Here is a 19,790-nt window from a genome sequence, read left to right as displayed (position 1 = left end):
TTAACATAATTAGACCCAACCAAATCATGACAAAACAAAAAGATAATTACTTGACACATTGAAAGAATGTACAAAAAAACTGAGCAAACTAGAATGCTATTTGGCTCTAAACAGAGAGTACACAGTGGCAGAATACCTGACCACTGTGACTGACCCAAAATGAAGGACAGCTTTGACTATGTACAGACTCAGTGAGCATTGCCTTGCTATAGAGAAAGGTAGCTGAAGGCAGACCTGGCTCTCAAGAGAAGACAGGCTATGTGCACACTGCCCACAAAATGAGGTGGAAACTGAGCTGCACTTCCTAATCTCCTGCCAAATGTATGACCATATTAGAGACACATATTTCCCTCAGATTACACAGATCCACAAAGAATTCGAAAACAAATCCAATTTTGATAAACTCCCATACAGTGAGGGAAAAAAGTATTTGATCCCCTGCTGATTTTGTACGTTTGCCCACTGACAAAGACATGATCAGTCTATAATTTTAATGGTAGGTTTATTTGAACAGTGAGAGACAGAATAACAACAACAAAATCCAGAAAAACGCATGTCAAAAATGTTATAAATTGATTTGCATTTTAATGAGGGAAATAAGTATTTGACCCCTCTGCAAAACATGACTTAGAACTTGGTGGCAAAACCCTTGTTGGCAATCACAGAGGTCAGACGTTTCTTGTAGTTGGCCACCAGGTTTGCACACATCTCAGGAGGGATTTTCTTTCACTCCTCTTTGCTTATCTTCTCAAGTCATTAAAGTTTCGAGGCTGACGTTTGCAACTCGAACCTTCAGCTCCCTCCACAGATTTTCTATGGGATTAAGGTCTGGAGACTGGCTAGCCCATTCCAGCCTTGTGTAGGTCTACAATCTTGTCCCTGACATCCTTGGAGAGCTCTTTGGTCTTGGCCATGGTGGAGAGTTAGGAATCTGATTGATTGATTGCTTCTGTGGACAGGTGTCTTTTATACAGGTAACAAGCTGTATAAAAGACACCTGGGAGCCAGAAATCTTTCAGATTGAGATGGGGTCAAATACTTATTTCCCTCATTAAAATGCAAATCAATTTATAAAAATTTTGACATGCGTTTTTATGGATTGTTTTGTTGTTATTCTGTCTCTCACTGTTCAAATCAACCTACCATTAAAATTATAGACTGATATTTTCTTTGTCAGTGGGAAAATGTACAAAATCATCAGGGGATCAAATACTTTTTTCCCTCACTGCATCTCCTTCCTGAGCGGTATTACGGCTGCGTGGTCCCATGGTGTTTATACTTGCGTACTATTGTTTGTACAGATGAACGTGGTACCTTCAGGCGTTTGGAAATTGCTCTCAAGGATGAACCAGAGTTGTGGAGGTCCCCAAAAAATTTTTTGAGGTCTTGGCTGATTTCTTTTGATTTTCCCATGATGTCAAGCAAAGAGGCACTGAGTTTGAAGGTAGGCCTTGAAATACATCCACAGGTACACTTCCAATTGACTCAAATGATGTAAATTAGCATATCAGAAGCTTCTAAAGCCATGACATCATTTTCTTGAATTTTCCAAGCTGTTTAAAGGCACAGTCAACTTAGTGTATGTAAACTTCTGACCCGCTGGAATTGTGATACAGTGAATTATAAGTGAAATAATCTGTCTGTAAACAATTGTTGGAAAAATGACTTGTGTCATGCACAAAGTAGATGTCCTAACCGACTTGCCAAAACTATAGTTTGTTAACAAGAAATTTGTGGAGTGGTTGAAAAACAAGTTTTAATGACTCCAACCTAAGTGTAAACTTCCGACTTCAACTGTATAGACATATGACATTTGAAATGTCTGTATTCTTTTGGAACTTTTGTGAGTGTAATGTTTACTGTTAATATTTATTGTTTATTTCACTTTTGTTTTTTATTGATTTCACTTGCTTTGGCAATGTTAACATATGTTTCCCATGCCAATAAAGCCCTTTGAATTGAATTGAGAGAGAGAGGGAGAGAGAGAGCTAGAGAGAGAGAGAGGGGAGATAGAGAGAGAGAGAGAGAGAGAAAGAGAGAGAGGGGAGATGGAGAGAGAGAGCGAGAGAGAGGAGATGGAGAGAGAGAGAGAGAGAGGAGATGGAGAGAGAGAGAGATGGAGAGAGAGAGAGAGAGAGAGAGAGAGAGAGAGAGAGAGAGAGAGAGAGAGAGAGAGAGAGAGAGAGACAGAGAGAGAGAGAGAGAGAGAGAGAGAGAGAGAGAGAGAGAGAGAGAGAGACAGAGAGACAGACAGACAGAGAGAGAGAGAGAGAGAGAGAGAGAGAGAGAGAGAGAGAGAGAGAGAGAGAGGGAGGTCCGTCTCTCACCTGTTACTCTGATTGTGTAGTTGCTGAGCAGTGTGTTGCCGTGGGTGACGCGGCAGGAGTACACGCCGGAGTCCTCGTAAGACACGTTGATGATGTGTAGAACCCTCTGGCCCAGCCGCTTCCGGTTGCTAGGCAACATACCACTGCCGTCCTTAAACCAGAGGACAGGTTGGGCGGGGCCGTCGGTGTTACAGGACAGATCCAGGGTGTCTCCCGTAGGAACCACATAGTCCTCCAGGAACACAACTTCACTGGACACAGAGTCTAGAGGGGGAAACAGACAGGGTTGGGTCAGAGGTATAGAGACAGGACAGATCCAGGGTGTCGCCTCCCAACAACATAGTCCTCCAGGAACACAGCCTCAATGGACACAGAAGTTGGAGGGGGAGAGGGGGGAGACAGGGTGAGGGTCAGAGAGACAGGGTTAGGGTCAGAGAGACAGGGTTAGGGTCAGAGAGACAGAGAAAGACAGAGACAGACAGGGAGACAGAGAGAGACATGATAGATCCAGGGTGTCCCCTGTCCCAACCAGAGGACGCAGAGTCTGGAGGGGGACAGAGAGCTAGAGAGACAGAGACTGAGTATGTTGAAGACATACTTAAAGGGTTAGCAACAATATGTGACTTGTTTCAGGAAACTCTGTCGCACGTCACTATCTCACAGGAGAGCCATTTGAACGTAAACTTTGCTTTTTATATCAAAATGCATATTTTTTTGGCAGAAATGCCTTCTGGAACATGTGAACTTTCATGCGCCTTAATAACAAACTTGTCATCTGTAAATACGAACACAATTGTTAAATTATGAGCATAGTTGGTTCACAGACAGGAACCTTCCCGCTAGCCATGATTGGCTGAGATAATGGATGGGCTGGACATGACGAGAGATGAGCTGGTCAGTATTTGTAGGTAATCCTTTCTAACGTTGCTTTTTTAAAAAAGATATCAAAGTGTTGCTCTCCACTTTCTGGAGGACCGAGTTTTGAAATCAGTGGAATGCCCGGTGGAATTAGAGTGTGATAGCTAAGGAGATTCTGGCGTTTGATTGTAAATATGCAGAGAGAGTCGAAAAGAGAACACACAGAAGGCTGTTGTATAAAACACCGGATCTTCAAACTAAGGGCAACCATGGCATCCGTGACAGAGAGGGAGAAGCGTTCATCCATGAATATGGGCAAGATAGTCTAGCTAGCTACATTTTCAGATAATACACATTTCTAATTTTGTCAGAAAGTAATTTTCATTTCAAATTAAAGTGTACTGTTAGGTAGCTAGCTAACGTTAGCTTGCTGGCTCGCTAGCTATAACAGTAAACAAGTTCCAAAAGAATAAAAACATTTCAAATGTCATATTATGTCTATATACAGTGTTGTAACAATGTGCAAATAGTTGAAGTACAAAAGGGAAAATAAATATGGGTTGTATTTACAATGGTGTTTGTTCTTCACTGGTTGCCCTTTTCTTGTGGCAACAGGTCACAAATCTTGCTGCTGTGATGGCACACTGTGGTATTTCACCTAATAGATATGGGAGTTGATCAAAATTGGATATTTTTTTCAAATTCTTTGTTGGTCTGTGTAATCTGAGGGAAATACGTGTCTCTAATATGGTCATACATTTGGCAGGAGGTTAGGAAGTGCTGCTCAGTTTCCACCTCATTTTGTGGGCAGTGTACTGAAGGCTCTGCTCTACCTTTATGTAGTACTGAAGGCTTTGCTCTTCCTTTATGTAGTACTGAAGGCTCTGCTCTACCTTTATGTATTACTGAAGGCTCTGCTCTACCTTTATGTAGTACTGAAGGCTCTGCTCTACCTTTATGTAGTACTGAAGGCTCTGCTCTACCTTTATGTATTACTGAAGGCTCTGCTCTACCTTTATGTAGTACTGAAGGCTCTGCTCTACCTTTACGTAGTACTGAAGGCTTTGCTCTACCTTTATGTAGTACTGAAGTCTCTGCTCTTCCTTTATGTAGTACTGAAGGCTCTGCTCTACCTTTATGTATAACTGAAGGCTCTGCTCTACCTTTATGTAGTACTGAAGGCTCTGCTCTACCTTTATGTATTACTGAAGGCTCTGCTCTACCTTTATGTATTACTGAAGGCTCTGCTCTACCTTTATGTATTACTGAAGGCTCCGCTCTACCTTTATGTAGTACTGAAGGCTCTGCTCTACCTTTATGTAGTACTGAAGGCTCTGCTCTACCTTTATGTATTACTGAAGGCTCTGCTCTACCTTTATGTAGTACTGAAGGCTCTGCTCTACCTTTATGTATTACTGAAGGCTCTGCTCTTCCTTTATGTAGTACTGAAGGCTCTGCTCTACCTTTATGTATAACTGAAGGCTCTGCTCTACCTTTATGTAGTACTGAAGGCTCTGCTCTACCTTTATGTATTACTGAAGGCTCTGCTCTACCTTTATGTATTACTGAAGGCTCTGCTCTACCTTTATGTAGTACTGAAGGCTCTGCTCTACCTTTATGTATTACTGAAGGCTCCGCTCTACCTTTATGTATTACTGAAGGCTCTGCTCTACCTTTATGTAGGACTGAAGGCTTTGCTCTACCTTTATGTAGTACTGAAGGCTTTGCTCTACCTTTATGTAGTACTGAAGGCTCTGCTCTTCCTTTATGTAGTACTGAAGGCTCCGCTCAACCTTTATGTAATACTGAAGGCTCTGCTCTACCTTTATGTAGTACTGAAGGCTTTGCTCTACCTTTATGTAGTACTGAAGTCTCTGCTCTTCCTTTATGTAGTACTGAAGGCTCCGCTCAACCTTTATGTAATACTGAAGGCTCTGCTCTACCTTTATGTAGTACTGAAGGCTTTGCTCTACCTTTATGTAGTACTGAAGTCTCTGCTCTTCCTTTATGTAGTACTGAAGGCTCTGCTCTACCTTTATGTAGTACTGAAGGCTCTGCTCTACCTTTATGTATTACTGAAGGCTCTGCTCTACCTTTATGTAGTACTGAAGGCTCTGCTCTACCTTTATGTAGTACTGAAGGCTCCGCTCTACCTTTATGTAGTACTGAAGGCTCTGCTCTACCTTTATGTATTACTGAAGGCTCTGCTCTACCTTTATGTAGTACTGAAGGCTCTGCTCTACCTTTATGTATTACTGAAGGCTCTGCTCTACCTTTATGTAGTACTGAAGGCTCTGCTCTACCATTATGTAGTACTGAAGGCTCCGCTCTACCTTTATGTAGTACTGAAGGCTCCGCTCTACCTTTATGTATTACTGAAGGCTCTGCTCTACCTTTATGTAGTACTGAAGGCTTTGCTCTACCTTTATGTAGTACTGAAGTATCTGCTCTTCCTTTATGTAGTACTGAAGGCTCTGCTCTACCTTTATGTAGTACTGAAGGCTCTGCTCTACCTTTATGTATTACTGAAGGCTCTGCTCTACCATTATGTAGTACTGAAGGCTCTGCTCTACCTTTATGTAATACTGAAGGCTCTGCTCTACCTTTATGTAGTACTGAAGGCTCTGCTCTACCTTTATGTATTACTGAAGGCTCTGCTCTACCATTATGTAGTACTGAAGACTCTGCTCTACCTTTATGTAATATTGAAGGCTCTGCTCTACCTTTATGTATTACTGAAGGCTCTGCTCTACCTTTATGTATTACTGAAGGCTCTGCTCTACCTTTATGTAGTACTGAAGGCTCTGCTCTACCTTTATGTAGTACTGAAGGCTCTGCTCTACCTTTATGTATTACTGAAGGCTCTGCTCTACCTTTATGTAGTACTGAAGGCTCTGCTCTACCTTTATGTAGTACTGAAGGCTCTGCTCTACCTTTATGTAATACTGAAGGCTTTGCTCTACCTTTATGTAGTACTGAAGGCTCTGCTCTACCTTTATGTAGTACTGAAGGCTCTGCTCTACCTTTATGTAGTACTGAAGGCTCTGCTCTACCTTTATGTATTACTGAAGGCTCTGCTCTACCTTTATGTAGTACTGAAGGCTCTGCTCTACCTTTATGTAGTACTGAAGGCTCTGCTCTACCTTTATGTAGTACTGAAGGCTCTGCTCTACCTTTATGTAATACTGAAGGCTCTGCTCTACCTTTATGTATTACTGAAGGCTCTGCTCTACCTTTATGTATTACTGAAGGCTCTGCTCTACCATTATGTAGTACTGAAGACTCTGCTCTACCTTTATGTAATATTGAAGGCTCTGCTCTACCTTTATGTATTACTGAAGGCTCTGCTCTACCTTTATGAATTACTGAAGGCTCTACTCTACCTTTATGTAGTACTGAAGGCTCTGCTCTACCTTTATGTAGTACTGAAGGCTCTGCTCTACCTTTATGTATTACTGAAGGCTCTGCTCTACCTTTATGTAGTACTGAAGGCTCTGCTCTACCTTTATGTAGTACTGAAGGCTCTGCTCTACCTTTATGTAATACTGAAGGCTTTGCTCTACCTTTATGTAGTACTGAAGGCTCTGCTCTACCTTTATGTAGTACTGAAGGCTCTGCTCTACCTTTATGTATTACTGAAGGCTCTGCTCTACCTTTATGTAGTACTGAAGGCTCTGCTCTACCTTTATGTAGTACTGAAGGCTCTGCTCTACCTTTATGTAATACTGAAGGCTCTGCTCTACCTTTATGTATTACTGAAGGCTCTGCTCTATCTTTATGTAGTACTGAAGGCTCTGCTCTACCTTTATGTATTACTGAAGGCACTGCTCTACCTTTATGTATTACTGAAGGCTCTGCTCTACCTTTATGTATTACTGAAGGCTCCGCTCTACCTTTATGTAGTACTGAAGGCTCTGCTCTACCTTTATGTAGTACTGAAGGCTCTGCTCTACCTTTATGTATTACTGAAGGCTCTGCTCTACCTTTATGTAGTACTGAAGGCTCTGCTCTACCTTTATGTATTACTGAAGGCTCTGCTCTTCCTTTATGTAGTACTGAAGGCTCTGCTCTACCTTTATGTATAACTGAAGGCTCTGCTCTACCTTTATGTATTACTGAAGGCTCTGCTCTACCTTTATGTATTACTGAAGGCTCTGCTCTACCTTTATGTATTACTGAAGGCTCTGCTCTACCTTTATGTAGTACTGAAGGCTCTGCTCTACCTTTATGTATTACTGAAGGCTCCGCTCTACCTTTATGTATTACTGAAGGCTCTGCTCTACCTTTATGTAGTACTGAAGGCTTTGCTCTACCTTTATGTAGTACTGAAGGCTTTGCTCTACCTTTATGTAGTACTGAAGGCTCTGCTCTACCTTTATGTATTACTGAAGGCTCTGCTCTACCTTTATGTAGTACTGAAGGCTCTGCTCTGAGGGAGTACTGAAGGCTTTGCTCTACCTTTATGTAGTACTGAAGTCTCTGCTCTTCCTTTATGTAGTACTGAAGGCTCCGCTCAACCTTTATGTAATACTGAAGGCTCTGCTCTACCTTTATGTAGTACTGAAGGCTTTGCTCTACCTTTATGTAGTACTGAAGTCTCTGCTCTTCCTTTATGTAGTACTGAAGGCTCTGCTCTACCTTTATGTAGTACTGAAGGCTCTGCTCTACCTTTATGTATTACTGAAGGCTCTGCTCTACCTTTATGTAGTACTGAAGGCTCTGCTCTACCTTTATGTAGTACTGAAGGCTCCGCTCTACCTTTATGTAGTACTGAAGGCTCTGCTCTACCTTTATGTATTACTGAAGGCTCTGCTCTACCTTTATGTAGTAATGAAGGCTCTGCTCTACCTTTATGTATTACTGAAGGCTCTGCTCTACCTTTATGTAGTACTGAAGGCTCTGCTCTACCATTATGTAGTACTGAAGGCTCCGCTCGACCTTTATGTAGTACTGAAGGCTCCGCTCTACCTTTATGTATTACTGAAGGCTCTGCTCTACCTTTATGTAGTACTGAAGGCTTTGCTCTACCTTTATGTAGTACTGAAGTATCTGCTCTTCCTTTATGTAGTACTGAAGGCTCTGCTCTACCTTTATGTAGTACTGAAGGCTCTGCTCTACCTTTATGTATTACTGAAGGCTCTGCTCTACCATTATGTAGTACTGAAGGCTCTGCTCTACCTTTATGTAATACTGAAGGCTCTGCTCTACCTTTATGTATTACTGAAGGCTCTGCTCTACCTTTATGTATTACTGAAGGCTCTGCTCTACCATTATGTAGTACTGAAGACTCTGCTCTACCTTTATGTAATATTGAAGGCTCTGCTCTACCTTTATGTATTACTGAAGGCTCTGCTCTACCTTTATGTATTACTGAAGGCTCTGCTCTACCTTTATGTAGTACTGAAGGCTCTGCTCTACCTTTATGTAGTACTGAAGGCTCTGCTCTACCTTTATGTATTACTGAAGGCTCTGCTCTACCTTTATGTAGTACTGAAGGCTCTGCTCTACCTTTATGTAGTACTGAAGGCTCTGCTCTACCTTTATGTAATACTGAAGGCTTTGCTCTACCTTTATGTAGTACTGAAGGCTCTGCTCTACCTTTATGTAGTACTGAAGGCTCTGCTCTACCTTTATGTAGTACTGAAGGCTCTGCTCTACCTTTATGTAGTACTGAAGGCTCTGCTCTACCTTTATGTAGTACTGAAGGCTCTGCTCTACCTTTATGTAATACTGAAGGCTCTGCTCTACCTTTATGTATTACTGAAGGCTCTGCTCTACCTTTATGTATTACTGAAGGCTCTGCTCTACCTTTATGTAGTCCTGAAGGCTTTGCTCTACCTTTATGTATTACTGAAGGCTCTGCTCTTCCTTTATGTATTACTGAAGGCTCTGCTCTACCATTATGTAGTACTGAAGGCTCTGCTCTACCATTATGTAGTACTGAAGACTCTGCTCTACCTTTATGTAATATTGAAGGCTCTGCTCTACCTTTATGTATTACTGAAGGCTCTGCTCTACCTTTATGAATTACTGAAGGCTCTGCTCTACCTTTATGTAGTACTGAAGGCTCTGCTCTACCTTTATGTAGTACTGAAGGCTCTGCTCTACCTTTATGTATTACTGAAAGCTCTGCTCTACCTTTATGTAGTACTGAAGGCTCTGCTCTACCTTTATGTAGTACTGAAGGCTCTGCTCTACCTTTATGTAATACTGAAGGCTTTGCTCTACCTTTATGTAGTACTGAAGGCTCTGCTCTACCTTTATGTAGTACTGAAGGCTCTGCTCTACCTTTATGTATTACTGAAGGCTCTGCTCTACCTTTATGTAGTACTGAAGGCTCTGCTCTACCTTTATGTAGTACTGAAGGCTCTGCTCTACCTTTATGTAATACTGAAGGCTCTGCTCTACCTTTATGTATTACTGAAGGCTCTGCTCTACCTTTATGTAGTACTGAAGGCTCTGCTCTACCTTTATGTAGTACTGAAGGCTCTGCTCTACCTTTATGTAATACTGAAGGCTCTGCTCTACCTTTATGTAATACTGAAGGCTCTGCTCTACCTTTATGTATTAAGGCTCTTGTTGAACATTTTATGAGATGGATATAGTAACCTCCTGAGGGACATACACTACATGACTGCTCATCGAACATCTTATTCCAAACTCCTGGAGATTAATTTGGAGTTGGTCCCCCCTTTGCTGCTATAACAGCCTCCACTCTTCTGGGAAGGCTTTCCACTAGATGTTGGAACATTGCTGCGGGAATTTAGCTTCCATTCAGCCACAAGGGCATTAGTGAGGTCAGGCACTGATGTTTGGCGATTAGGCCTGGCTCGAAGTCTGCATTCCAACTAATCCCAACGGTGTTCAATGAGGTTGAGGTCAGGGCACTGTGCAGGCCAGTCAAGTTCTTCCACACCAATCTCGACAAACCATTTCTGTATAGACCTCGCTTTGTGCACAGGGGTATTGTCTTGCTGAAACAGGAAAGGGCCTTCCCCAAACTGTTGCCACAAAGTTAAAAGCAAACAATTGTCTAGAATGTCATTGTATGCTGTAGCGTTAAGATTTCCCTTTACTGAAACCAAGGGACCTAACCCGAACCATGAAAAACAGCCCCAGACCATTATTCCTCCTCCAACAAACTTTACAGTTGGCACTATGCATTGGGGCAGGTAGCGTTCTCCCAGCATTCGCCAAACCCAGATTCGTCCGTCGGACTGCCAGATGGTGAAGCATGATTCATCACTCCAGAGAACGCGATTTCACTGCTCCAGAGTCCAATGGCTTTACACCACTTTACACTGCTTGCCATGGAAACCCATTTCATGAAGCTCCCGACAAACAGTTCTTGTGGTGACTTTGCTTCCAGAGGCAGTTTGGAACTCGGTAGTGAGTGTTGCAACCGAGAACAGACAATCTTTACTCGCTACGCGCTTCAGCACTTGGCGGTCCACATTCTGTGAGCTTGTGTGGCCTACCACTTCGCGGCTGAGCAGTTGTTGCTCCTAGACGTTGCCACTTCACAATAACAGCACTTACAGTTGACCAGGGCAGCTCTAGCAGGGCAGGAATTTAATGAACTGACTTGTTGGAAAGGTGGCTTCTCATGACGGTGCCACGTTGAAAGTCACTGAGCTCTTCAGTAAGGACATTCTACAGCTATTGTTTGTCTATAGAGATTGCATGGCTGTGTGCTCAAATTTATACACCTGTCAGCAACGGGTGTGGCTGAAATAGCCAAATCCACTAATTTGAAGGCGTGTCCACATACTTTTGTATATATAGTGTATCTCAGACGTCTTTATAGACTCAAACTCCCCCCTCCCTCCCTCCCTCCCTCCCTCCGCCCTCCCTCCCTCCCTCCCTCCCTCCCTCCCTCCCTCCCTCCCTCCCTCCCTCCCTCCTTCCTTCCTTCCTTCCTTCCTTCCTTACTTCCTTCCTCCCTCCCTCCCTCCCTCCCTCCCTCCCTCCCTCCCCCTCCTAATTATGGAAATTACAACTCTAGTTTTGCTTAATCTCTGAAGGCTTGGATCACTGACTTGCAAACTGCTTGAATATTAAGCTTAGTGTAACACCTGGAGAATCCTCATGCTCACCTCTACTTCTTGGTAACTGTGTGATCCAATCTCCAGTTCTTCCTTCAGAGTCCACAAGCTCCTTATCAGGTAAAGAGTTCTCTCTCTCTCTTTCAGAAATGGAATCCACTCTCTCTTCTGCTGGTAGGTATTCTCTCTCCCCCTCAGGCATGTACACTACCAGGCAAAAGTTTTAGGTCACCAACTCATTCAAGGGTTTTTCCTTATTTTTACTATTTTTACTTTGTAGAATAATAGTGAAGACATCAAAACTATGAAATAACACATATGGAATCATGAATTAACCAAAAAAGTGTTAAACAAATCAAAATATATTTTATATTTGAGATTCTTCAAATAGCCACCCTTTGCCTTGATGACAGCTTTGCACACGCTTGGCAATCTCTCAACCAGCTTCATGAGGTAGTCACCTGGAATGCATTTCAATTAACAGGTGAGCCTTCTTAAAAGTTAATTTGTGGAATTTCTTTCCTTCTTAATGCGTTTGAGCCAATCAGTTGTGTTATGACAAGGTATACAGAAGATAGCCCTATTTGGTAAAAGACCAAGTCCATATTATGGCAAGAACAGCTCAAATAAGCAAAGAGAAACTACAGTCCATCATTACTTTAAGACATGAAGGTCAGTCAATCCGGAACATTTCAAGAACTTTGAACGTTTCTTCAAGTGCAGTCGCAAAAAACATCAAGCGCTATGATGAAACTGGCTCTCATGAGGACCGCCACAGGAATGGAAGACCCAGTTACCTCTGCTGCAGAGGATAAGTTAATAATAATAAATAATATGCCATTTAGCAGACGCTTTTATCCAAAGCAACTTACAGTCATGTGTGCATACATTTTTACATATGGGTGGTCCCGGGGATCAAACCCACTACCCTGGCGTTACAAGTGCCATGCTCTACCAATTGAGCTACAGAGTTACCAGCCTCAGAAATTGTAGCCCAAATAAATGCTTCACAGAGTTCAAGTAACAGACACATCTCAACATCAACTGTTCAGAGGAGACCGTGTGAATCAGGCCTTTATGGTCGAATTGCTACAAAGAAACCACTACTAAAGGACACCAATAAGAAACCAAGAAACACGAGCAATGGACATTAGACCGGTGGAAAGTTGTCCTTTGGTCTGGTGTCCAAATTGGAGATTTTTGGTTCCAACCGCCGTGTCTTTGTGAGACGCGGTGTGGGTGAACGGATGATCTCAGCATGTGTATTTCCCACAGTGAAGCACGGAGGAGGAGGTGTTATGGTGTGGGGGTGCTTTGCTGGTGACACTGTCTGTGAATATTTAGAATTCAAGGCACACTTAACCAGCATGGCTACCACAGCATTCTGCAGAGATACGCCATCCCATCTGGTTTGGGCTTAGTAGGACTATCATTTGTTTTTCAACATGACAATGACCTAACTCACCTCCAGGCTGCGTAAGGGCTATTTTACCAAGAAGGAGAGTGATGGAGTGCTGCATCAGATGACCTGGCCTCCACAATCCCCCGACCTCAACCCAATTGGGAGTTTGGGATGAGTCGGACGGCAGAGTGAAGGAAAAACAGGCAAAGGGGTGGCACTTTGAAGAATCTCAAATATAAAATACATTTTGATTTGTTTAACCCTTTTTTGGTTACTAGATGATTCTATATGTGATATTTAATAGATTTGATGTCTTCACTATTATTCTACAATGTAGAAAATAGTACAAATTCAGAAAAATCCTTGAATGAGTAGGTAGTTTGACCAGTAGTGTACGTTTTATGGACACAGTCTATTTTACAATAGTTATATTTTGTTTGTTTATACTCCTGTCCTTCCTCTACCCAACCCCTCCCATCTGTTTCTGATGCCCATCCGGTTTGATTTCTATTTGCCATATCTTTCACTGTGCTCTTTCACAAAAGTTCTTAACCTATAACCTGAAATTGAAATTGCAACCAACTTCAAATGGCTTGTTTTAGAAATAGTGATATTTGGGAGATTATTTCCTTTTCAAATAACTGAAAGTGAGAGGTTGTAATCTGAATAAAGGGAAAAAGGCCATTCTTGAACATTGTGTGAGACATTCTTACTAATTTGCTAGAGAACCAGTTCGGATTTAAGTATAACTTTTGAATGACTGAAGCTTTTAATGATAGGTCTAAAGCTTTAATATTTAATTATTAATAATTTCTGTCCTCCAAATTCATATTCATTATATAAATAGGCCTGTTTAATTTTGTCTAGCATGCCGTTCAAAATAAAGTGGAATATTTGTTGCTCATACAATTAAAAAAAATATTTGTTAGGTGTAGGAAGACCATAAGCAAATAGGTAAACTGGGATAATACTAAAGAATTAATCAGGGTGATTTTTCCACAACTAGACTGGCATTTACCGTTACATGGTAGCAAGATCTTATCTATTTTTGCTAACAGACCATTTTATTGGTAAACTACACGGTAATGTAAAAGTAGTATTTTTTAGTGATCCAATACATGCTTTGAGAGACTAGTCAAGGATCATATCACCTCTAACTTACCTGCCACCCTAGACCCACTTCAATTTGCTTACCGCCCCAATAGATCCACAGACGATGCAATCACCATCACACTGCACACTGCCCTATCCCATCTGGACAAGAGGAATACCAATGTAAGAATGCTGTTCATTGACTGTAGCTCAGCATTCAACACCATAGTACCCTCCAAGCTCATCATTAAGCTCGATGTCAGAGCGGGCGTAGGTGTGGTGTAGGAATCAGATGCAGGACACAGATGCTAGTCCAAAATTACTTTAGTAAAGTCCACAAAAGAACGGCTACAACCAGAGCCGGAGGCACGAGAACAATATCGCACACAGCGTTTACATGCAAAACACAGCGAACAGAGAAACACGCAGTGCGGACTCTCTATCTAATACAGAATAGATCACTAACTGACTGGAAGCACCAGCTGACAAGGAACAACTACACACAACCACAAGACAGAAACAACGAGAACTTAAAGGACACATAATCAAGACTAAATGAGAAACAGGTGTACCAAAACAGACCAAACCAAACAAACACAGAAACAACGAACGGTGGTAGCTAGTACTCCGGAGACGACGACCGCCGAAGCCTGCCCGAACAAGGAGAAGGAGCAGCCTCGGCAGAAACCGTGACACTCGAGGCCCTGGGTCTGAACCCCGCCCTGTGCAACTGGGTCCTGGACTTCCTGATGGGCCGCCCCCATGTGGTGAAGGTAGGAAACAACATCTCCACTTCACTGATCCTCAACACTGGGGCCCCACAAGGGTGCGTGCTCAGCCCCCTCCTGTAATCCCTGTTCACCCATGACTGCGTGGCCAAGCACGCCTCCAACTCAATCATCAAGTTTGCAGACGACACAACAGTAGTAGACTTGATTACCAACAATGACGAGACAGCCTACAGGGAGCAGGTGAGGGCTCTGGGAGTGTGGTGCCAGGAAAATAACCTCTCCCTCAACATCAACAAAACGAAGGAGATGATCGTGGACTTCAGGAAACAGCAGAGGGAGCACCCCCCTATCTACATCGACGGGACCGCAGTGGAGAAGGTGGAAAGCTTCAAGCTCCTTGGCGTACAATTCACTGACAAACTGAAATGGTCCACCCACGCAGACAGTGTGGTGAAGAAGGCACAACAGAGCCTCTTCAACCTCAGGAGGCTGAAGAAATGTGGCTTATCACCTAAAACCCTCACAAACTTTTACAGATGCACAAATGAGAGCATCCTGTCGGGCTGTATCACCGCCTGGTACGGCATCTGCACCGCCCGCAACCGCAGGGCTCTCCAGAGGGTGGTGCGGTCTGCCGAATGCATCACCGGGGGCACACTACCTGCCCTCCAAGACACATACAGCACCCAATGTCACAGGAAGTCCAAAAAGATCATCAAGGACATCAACCACCCGAGCCACTGCCAGTTCACCCCGCTATCATCCAGAAGGCGAGGTCAGTACAGGTGCATCAAAGCTGGGACCGAGAGAATGAAAAACAGCTTCTATCTCAAGGCCATCAGACTGTTAATTAGCCATCACAAGCACATTAGAGGCTGCTGCTGCCTATTGAAATCACTGGCCACTTTAAGAAATGGAACACTAGTCACTTTAATAATGTTTACATATCTTGCACTACTCATTTCATATGTATATACTGCATTCTATTCTATAATATTCTACTGTATCTTAGTCCATGCCGCGCTATCATTGCTTGTCCATATATGTATATATTCTTAAATCCCATTCCTTACTAGTTTTGTGTGTATATGTTGTGAAATTGTTAGATATTACTTGTTAGATATTACTGCACTGTCGGAGCTAGAAGCACAAGCATTTTGCTACACCCGCAATAACATCTGCTAAACACGTGTATGTGACCAATACAATTTGATTTTACTTACAAGCCCTTAACCAACAATGCAGTTTTAAGAAAGAATACCAAAAAAAAATCACAAAAAAATACTATATAAAATAATACTAAATAAAAGTAACAAATAATTAAAGAGCAGCAGTAAAAATAACAATAGCGAGGCTATATACAGGGGGTACCGGTACCGAGTCAATGTGCGGGGGCACCGGATAGTTGAGGTAATTGAGGTAATATGTAGAGTTATTAAAGTGACTATGCGTAGATAATAAACAGTTAGGGAGGGTTAGGATCAGGAGGTTAGGGTTAGGGAGGGAGGTTAGGGAGGGTTAAGACCAGGAGGTTAGGGAGGGAGGTTAGGGAGGGTTAGGACCAGGAGGTTAGGGTTAGGGAGGGAGGTTAGGGAGGGTTAGGACCAGGAGGTTAGGGTTAGGGAGGGAGGTTAGGGAGGGTTAGGACCAGGAGGTTAGGGTTAGGGAGGGAGGTTAGGGAGGGTTAGGACCAGGAGGTTAGGGTTAGGGAGGGAAGTTAGGGAGGGTTAGGACCAGGAGGTTAGGGAGGGAGGGAGGTTAGGGAGGGTTAGGACCAGGAGGTTAGGGTTAGGGAGGGAGGTTAGGAAGGGTTAGGACCAGGAGGTTAGGGAGGGAAGTTAGGGAGGGTTAGGACCAGGAGGTTAGGGAGGGAAGTTAGGGAGGGTTAGGACCAGGAGGTTAGGGTTAGGGAGGGAGGTTAGGGAGGGTTAGGACCAGGAGGTTAGGGTTAGGGAGGGAGGTTAGGGAGGGTTAGGACCAGGAGGTTAGGGAGGGAGGTTAGGGAGGGTTAGGACCAGGAGGTTAGGGTTAGGGAGGGAAGTTAGGGAGGGTTAGGACCAGGAGGTTAGGGTTAGGGAAGTTAGGGAGGGTTAGGACCAGGAGGTTAGGGTTAGGGAGGGAGGTTAGGGAGGGTTAGGACCAGGAGGTTAGGGTTAGGGAGGGAGGTTAGGGAGGGTTAGGACCAGGAGGTTAGGGAGGGAGGTTAGGGAGGGTTAGGACCAGGAGGTTAGGGTTAGGGAGGGAGGTTAGGGAGGGTTAGGACCAGGAGGTTCGGGTTAGGGAGGGAGGTTAGGGAGGGTTAGGACCAGGAGGTTAGGGTTAGGGAGGGAGGTTAGGGAGGGTTAGGACCAGGAGGTTAGGGAGGGAAGTTAGGGAGGGTTAGGACCAGGAGGTTAGGGTTAGGGAGGGAGGTTAGGGAGGGTTAGGACCAGGAGGTTAGGGTTAGAGAGGGAAGTTAGGGAGGGCGGGAGGGAGGGAGGGAGGGAGGGAGGGAGGGAGGGAGGGAAGAATGGGGGAGTGAGGGAGGGAGGGAGAGAAGGATTGGGGAGCGAGGGAGGGAGGGAGGGAGGGAGGGAGGGAGGGAGGGAGGGAGGGAGAGAAGAATGGGGGAGCGAGGGAGGGAGGGAGAGAAGGATGGGGGAGCGAGGGAGGGAGGGAGGGAGGGAGGGAGGGAGGGAGGGAGGGAGGGAGGGAGAGAAGGATGGGGGAGCGAGGGAGGGAGGGAGAGAAGGATGGGGGAGTCAGGGAGGGAGGGAGGGAGGGAGGGAGAGAAGGATGGGGGAGCGAGGGAGGGAGGGAGAGAAGGATGGGGGAGCGAGGGAGGGAGGGAGGGAGAGAAGGATGGGGAGCGAGGGAGGGAGGGAGGGAGGGAGGGAGGGAGGGAGAGAAGGATGGGAGAGCGAGGGAGGGAGGGAGGGAGAAGAGAAGGATGGGGGAGCGAGGGAGGGAGGGAGAGAAGGATGGGGGAGCGGGGGAGGGAGGGAGAGAAGGATGGGGGAGCGAGGGAGGGAGGGAGGGAGGGAGGATGAGGGAGGGAGGGAGGGAGGGAGGGATGGGGGAGCGAGGGAGGGAGGGAGAGAAAGATGGAGGAGCGAAGGAGGGAGGGAGAGAAGGATGGGGGAGCGAGGGAGGGAGGGAGAGAAAGATGGAGGAGCTTGGTGTGTGTAGCTTGGTGTGTGTAGCTCGGTGTGTGTAGCTTGGTGTGTGTAGCTTGGTGTGTGTAGCTTGGTGTGTGTAGCTCGGTGTGTGTAGCTCGGTGTGTGTAGCTCGGTGTGTGTAGCTCGGTGTGTGTAGCTCGGTGTGTGTAGCTCGGTGTGTGTAGCTTGGTGTGTGTAGCTCGGTGTGTGTAGCTCGGTGTGTGTAGCTCGGTGTGTGTAGCTCGGTGTGTGTAGCTCGGTGTGTGTAGCTTGGTGTGTGTAGCTTGGTGTGTGTGGCTTGGTGTGTGTAGCTTGGTGTGTGTAGCTCGGTGTGTGTAGCTCGGTGTGTGTAGCTCGGTGTGTGTAGCTCGGTGTGTGTAGCTCGGTGTGTGTAGCTTGGTGTGTGTAGCTTGGTGTGTGTGGCTTGGTGTGTGTAGCTTGGTGTGTGTAGCTTGGTGTGTGTAGCTTGGTGTGTGTAGCTTGGTGTGTGTGGCTTGGTGTGTGTAGCTTGGTGTGTGTAGCTTGGTGTGTGTAGCTCGGTGTGTCTAGCTTGGTGTGTGTAGCTTGGTGTGTGTAGCTTGGTGTGTGTAGCTCGGTGTGTGTAGCTTGGTGTGTGTAGCTTGGTGTGTGTAGCTCGGTGTGTGTAGCTTGGTGTGTGTAGCTTGGTGTGTGTAGCTCGGTGTGTGTAGCTTGGTGTGTGTAGCTTGGTGTGTGAGTGTGTGTTTATACTCCAGATGAGCGTGTAAACACTAAACAGTGGATCTACTGTCCTGCTGCTAACTTGATGGATAAATGTTCCGCCTGTTGATTTACTGCAGACATCATAATGTTCAGAATAATGTCTTCCTGTTCAGACTGCTCCCTATGATGCAATAGCTACATGTTAGGGTAAAACCAGACAGATAGTCAGTCAGCAACTAGTCAGAAAGACAGTCAGATAGACAGGCAGACAGACAGTCAGCAACCAGTCAAACAGACAACCAGTCAGCAAACAGTCAGACAGACAGTCAGCCAAACAGTCAGCAACCAGTCAGACAGACAGACAGACAACCAGTCAGCAACCAGTCAGACAGACAGACAGTCAGACAGTCAGACAGTCAGACAACCAGTCAGACAGACAGTAGGCCAACCAGACAGACAGACAGACAGTCAGACAGTAGGCCAACCAGTCAGACAGACAGTCAGACAGTCAGACAGTCAGACAACCAGTCAGACAGACAGTAGGCCAACCAGACAGACAGACAGACAGTCAGACAGTAGGCCAACCAGTCAGACAGACAGACAGACAGTCAGACAGTAGGCCAACCAGTCAGACAGACAGTAGGCCAACCAGACAGACAGACAGACAGTCAGACAGTCAGACACAGTCAGCCAACCAGTCAGCCAACCAGTCAGACAGACAGTCAGCCAACCAGTCAGACAGACAGTCAGACAGACAGTCAGCCAACCAGTCAGACAGACATTCAGACAGTCAGTCAGCCAACCAGTCAGACAGACAGTCAGACACAGTCAGCCAACCAGTCAGCCAACCAGTCAGACAGACAGTCAGCCAACCAGTCAGACAGACAGTCAGCCAACCAGTCAGCCAACCAGTCAGACAGACAGTCAGACAGACAGTCAGCCAACCAGTCAGAACAAGGTGATTAAGAGGTCGTTTATAGAGTCAGTTTCAGAAGTAGCAACACACAAGTTACATCCCAAATAACACCCTATTCCCTATGTAGTGCACTACTTTTGACCAGGCCCATAGGGTGCCATTTGGGACACAAGCATACCTTTAACCAGATCTCCATGTAAGTGGCTTTAGAAGGAGATGTTTTCCAGATGTATTGAGGAGACATTGATCTCTATCAAGACTGTGTTCTCTCCGCATCTCTGAGGTAACCATGTTACACACAGCTGTAGTAGGAGGTATCCTGAAACATTCAGACACACAACAACTAGCCTTCAAACAACCAGTCTGTAAACAATCAGACGGTAAACAACCAGACTGTAAACAATCAGACGGTAAACAACCAGACTGTAAACAATCAGATGGTAAACAACCAGCCTTCAAACAACCAGCCTTCAAACAACCAGACGGTAAACAATCAGACAGTAAACAAACAGACAGTAAACAAACAGACGGTAAACAACCAGATGGTAACCTCTTTATTGCAGGTAATTAGGTGTGTGTTCCATCGCTTTAGAAACTTCAC

General features: G+C 44.9%; 1 protein-coding gene across 1 annotated transcript in view; it reads right to left on the bottom strand.

Moving 5' to 3' along the window:
* Nucleotides 1-19,790, bottom strand: part of LOC311126042 (fibroblast growth factor receptor 3-like) — a gene marked incomplete at both ends in the record, with an annotated part of 261,688 nt that overhangs the window by 211,317 nt on the left and 30,581 nt on the right. Inside the window, one exon of the mRNA XM_084200070.1 lies at nt 2,328-2,591. Coding sequence (XP_084056196.1) covers nt 2,328-2,591 — 264 coding nt within the window. The remainder of the gene's footprint in view (nt 1-2,327; nt 2,592-19,790) is intronic.

The sequence above is a fragment of the Coregonus lavaretus genome (genome assembly GCF_964263955.1).
Source record: "Coregonus lavaretus genome assembly, contig: HAP1_SCAFFOLD_417, whole genome shotgun sequence".
In the NCBI taxonomy this organism is placed as follows: domain Eukaryota; kingdom Metazoa; phylum Chordata; class Actinopteri; order Salmoniformes; family Salmonidae; genus Coregonus; species Coregonus lavaretus.
The sequence above is the reverse complement of the archived record's forward strand: the minus strand, read 5'-3'. Positions and strand labels throughout refer to the sequence as shown.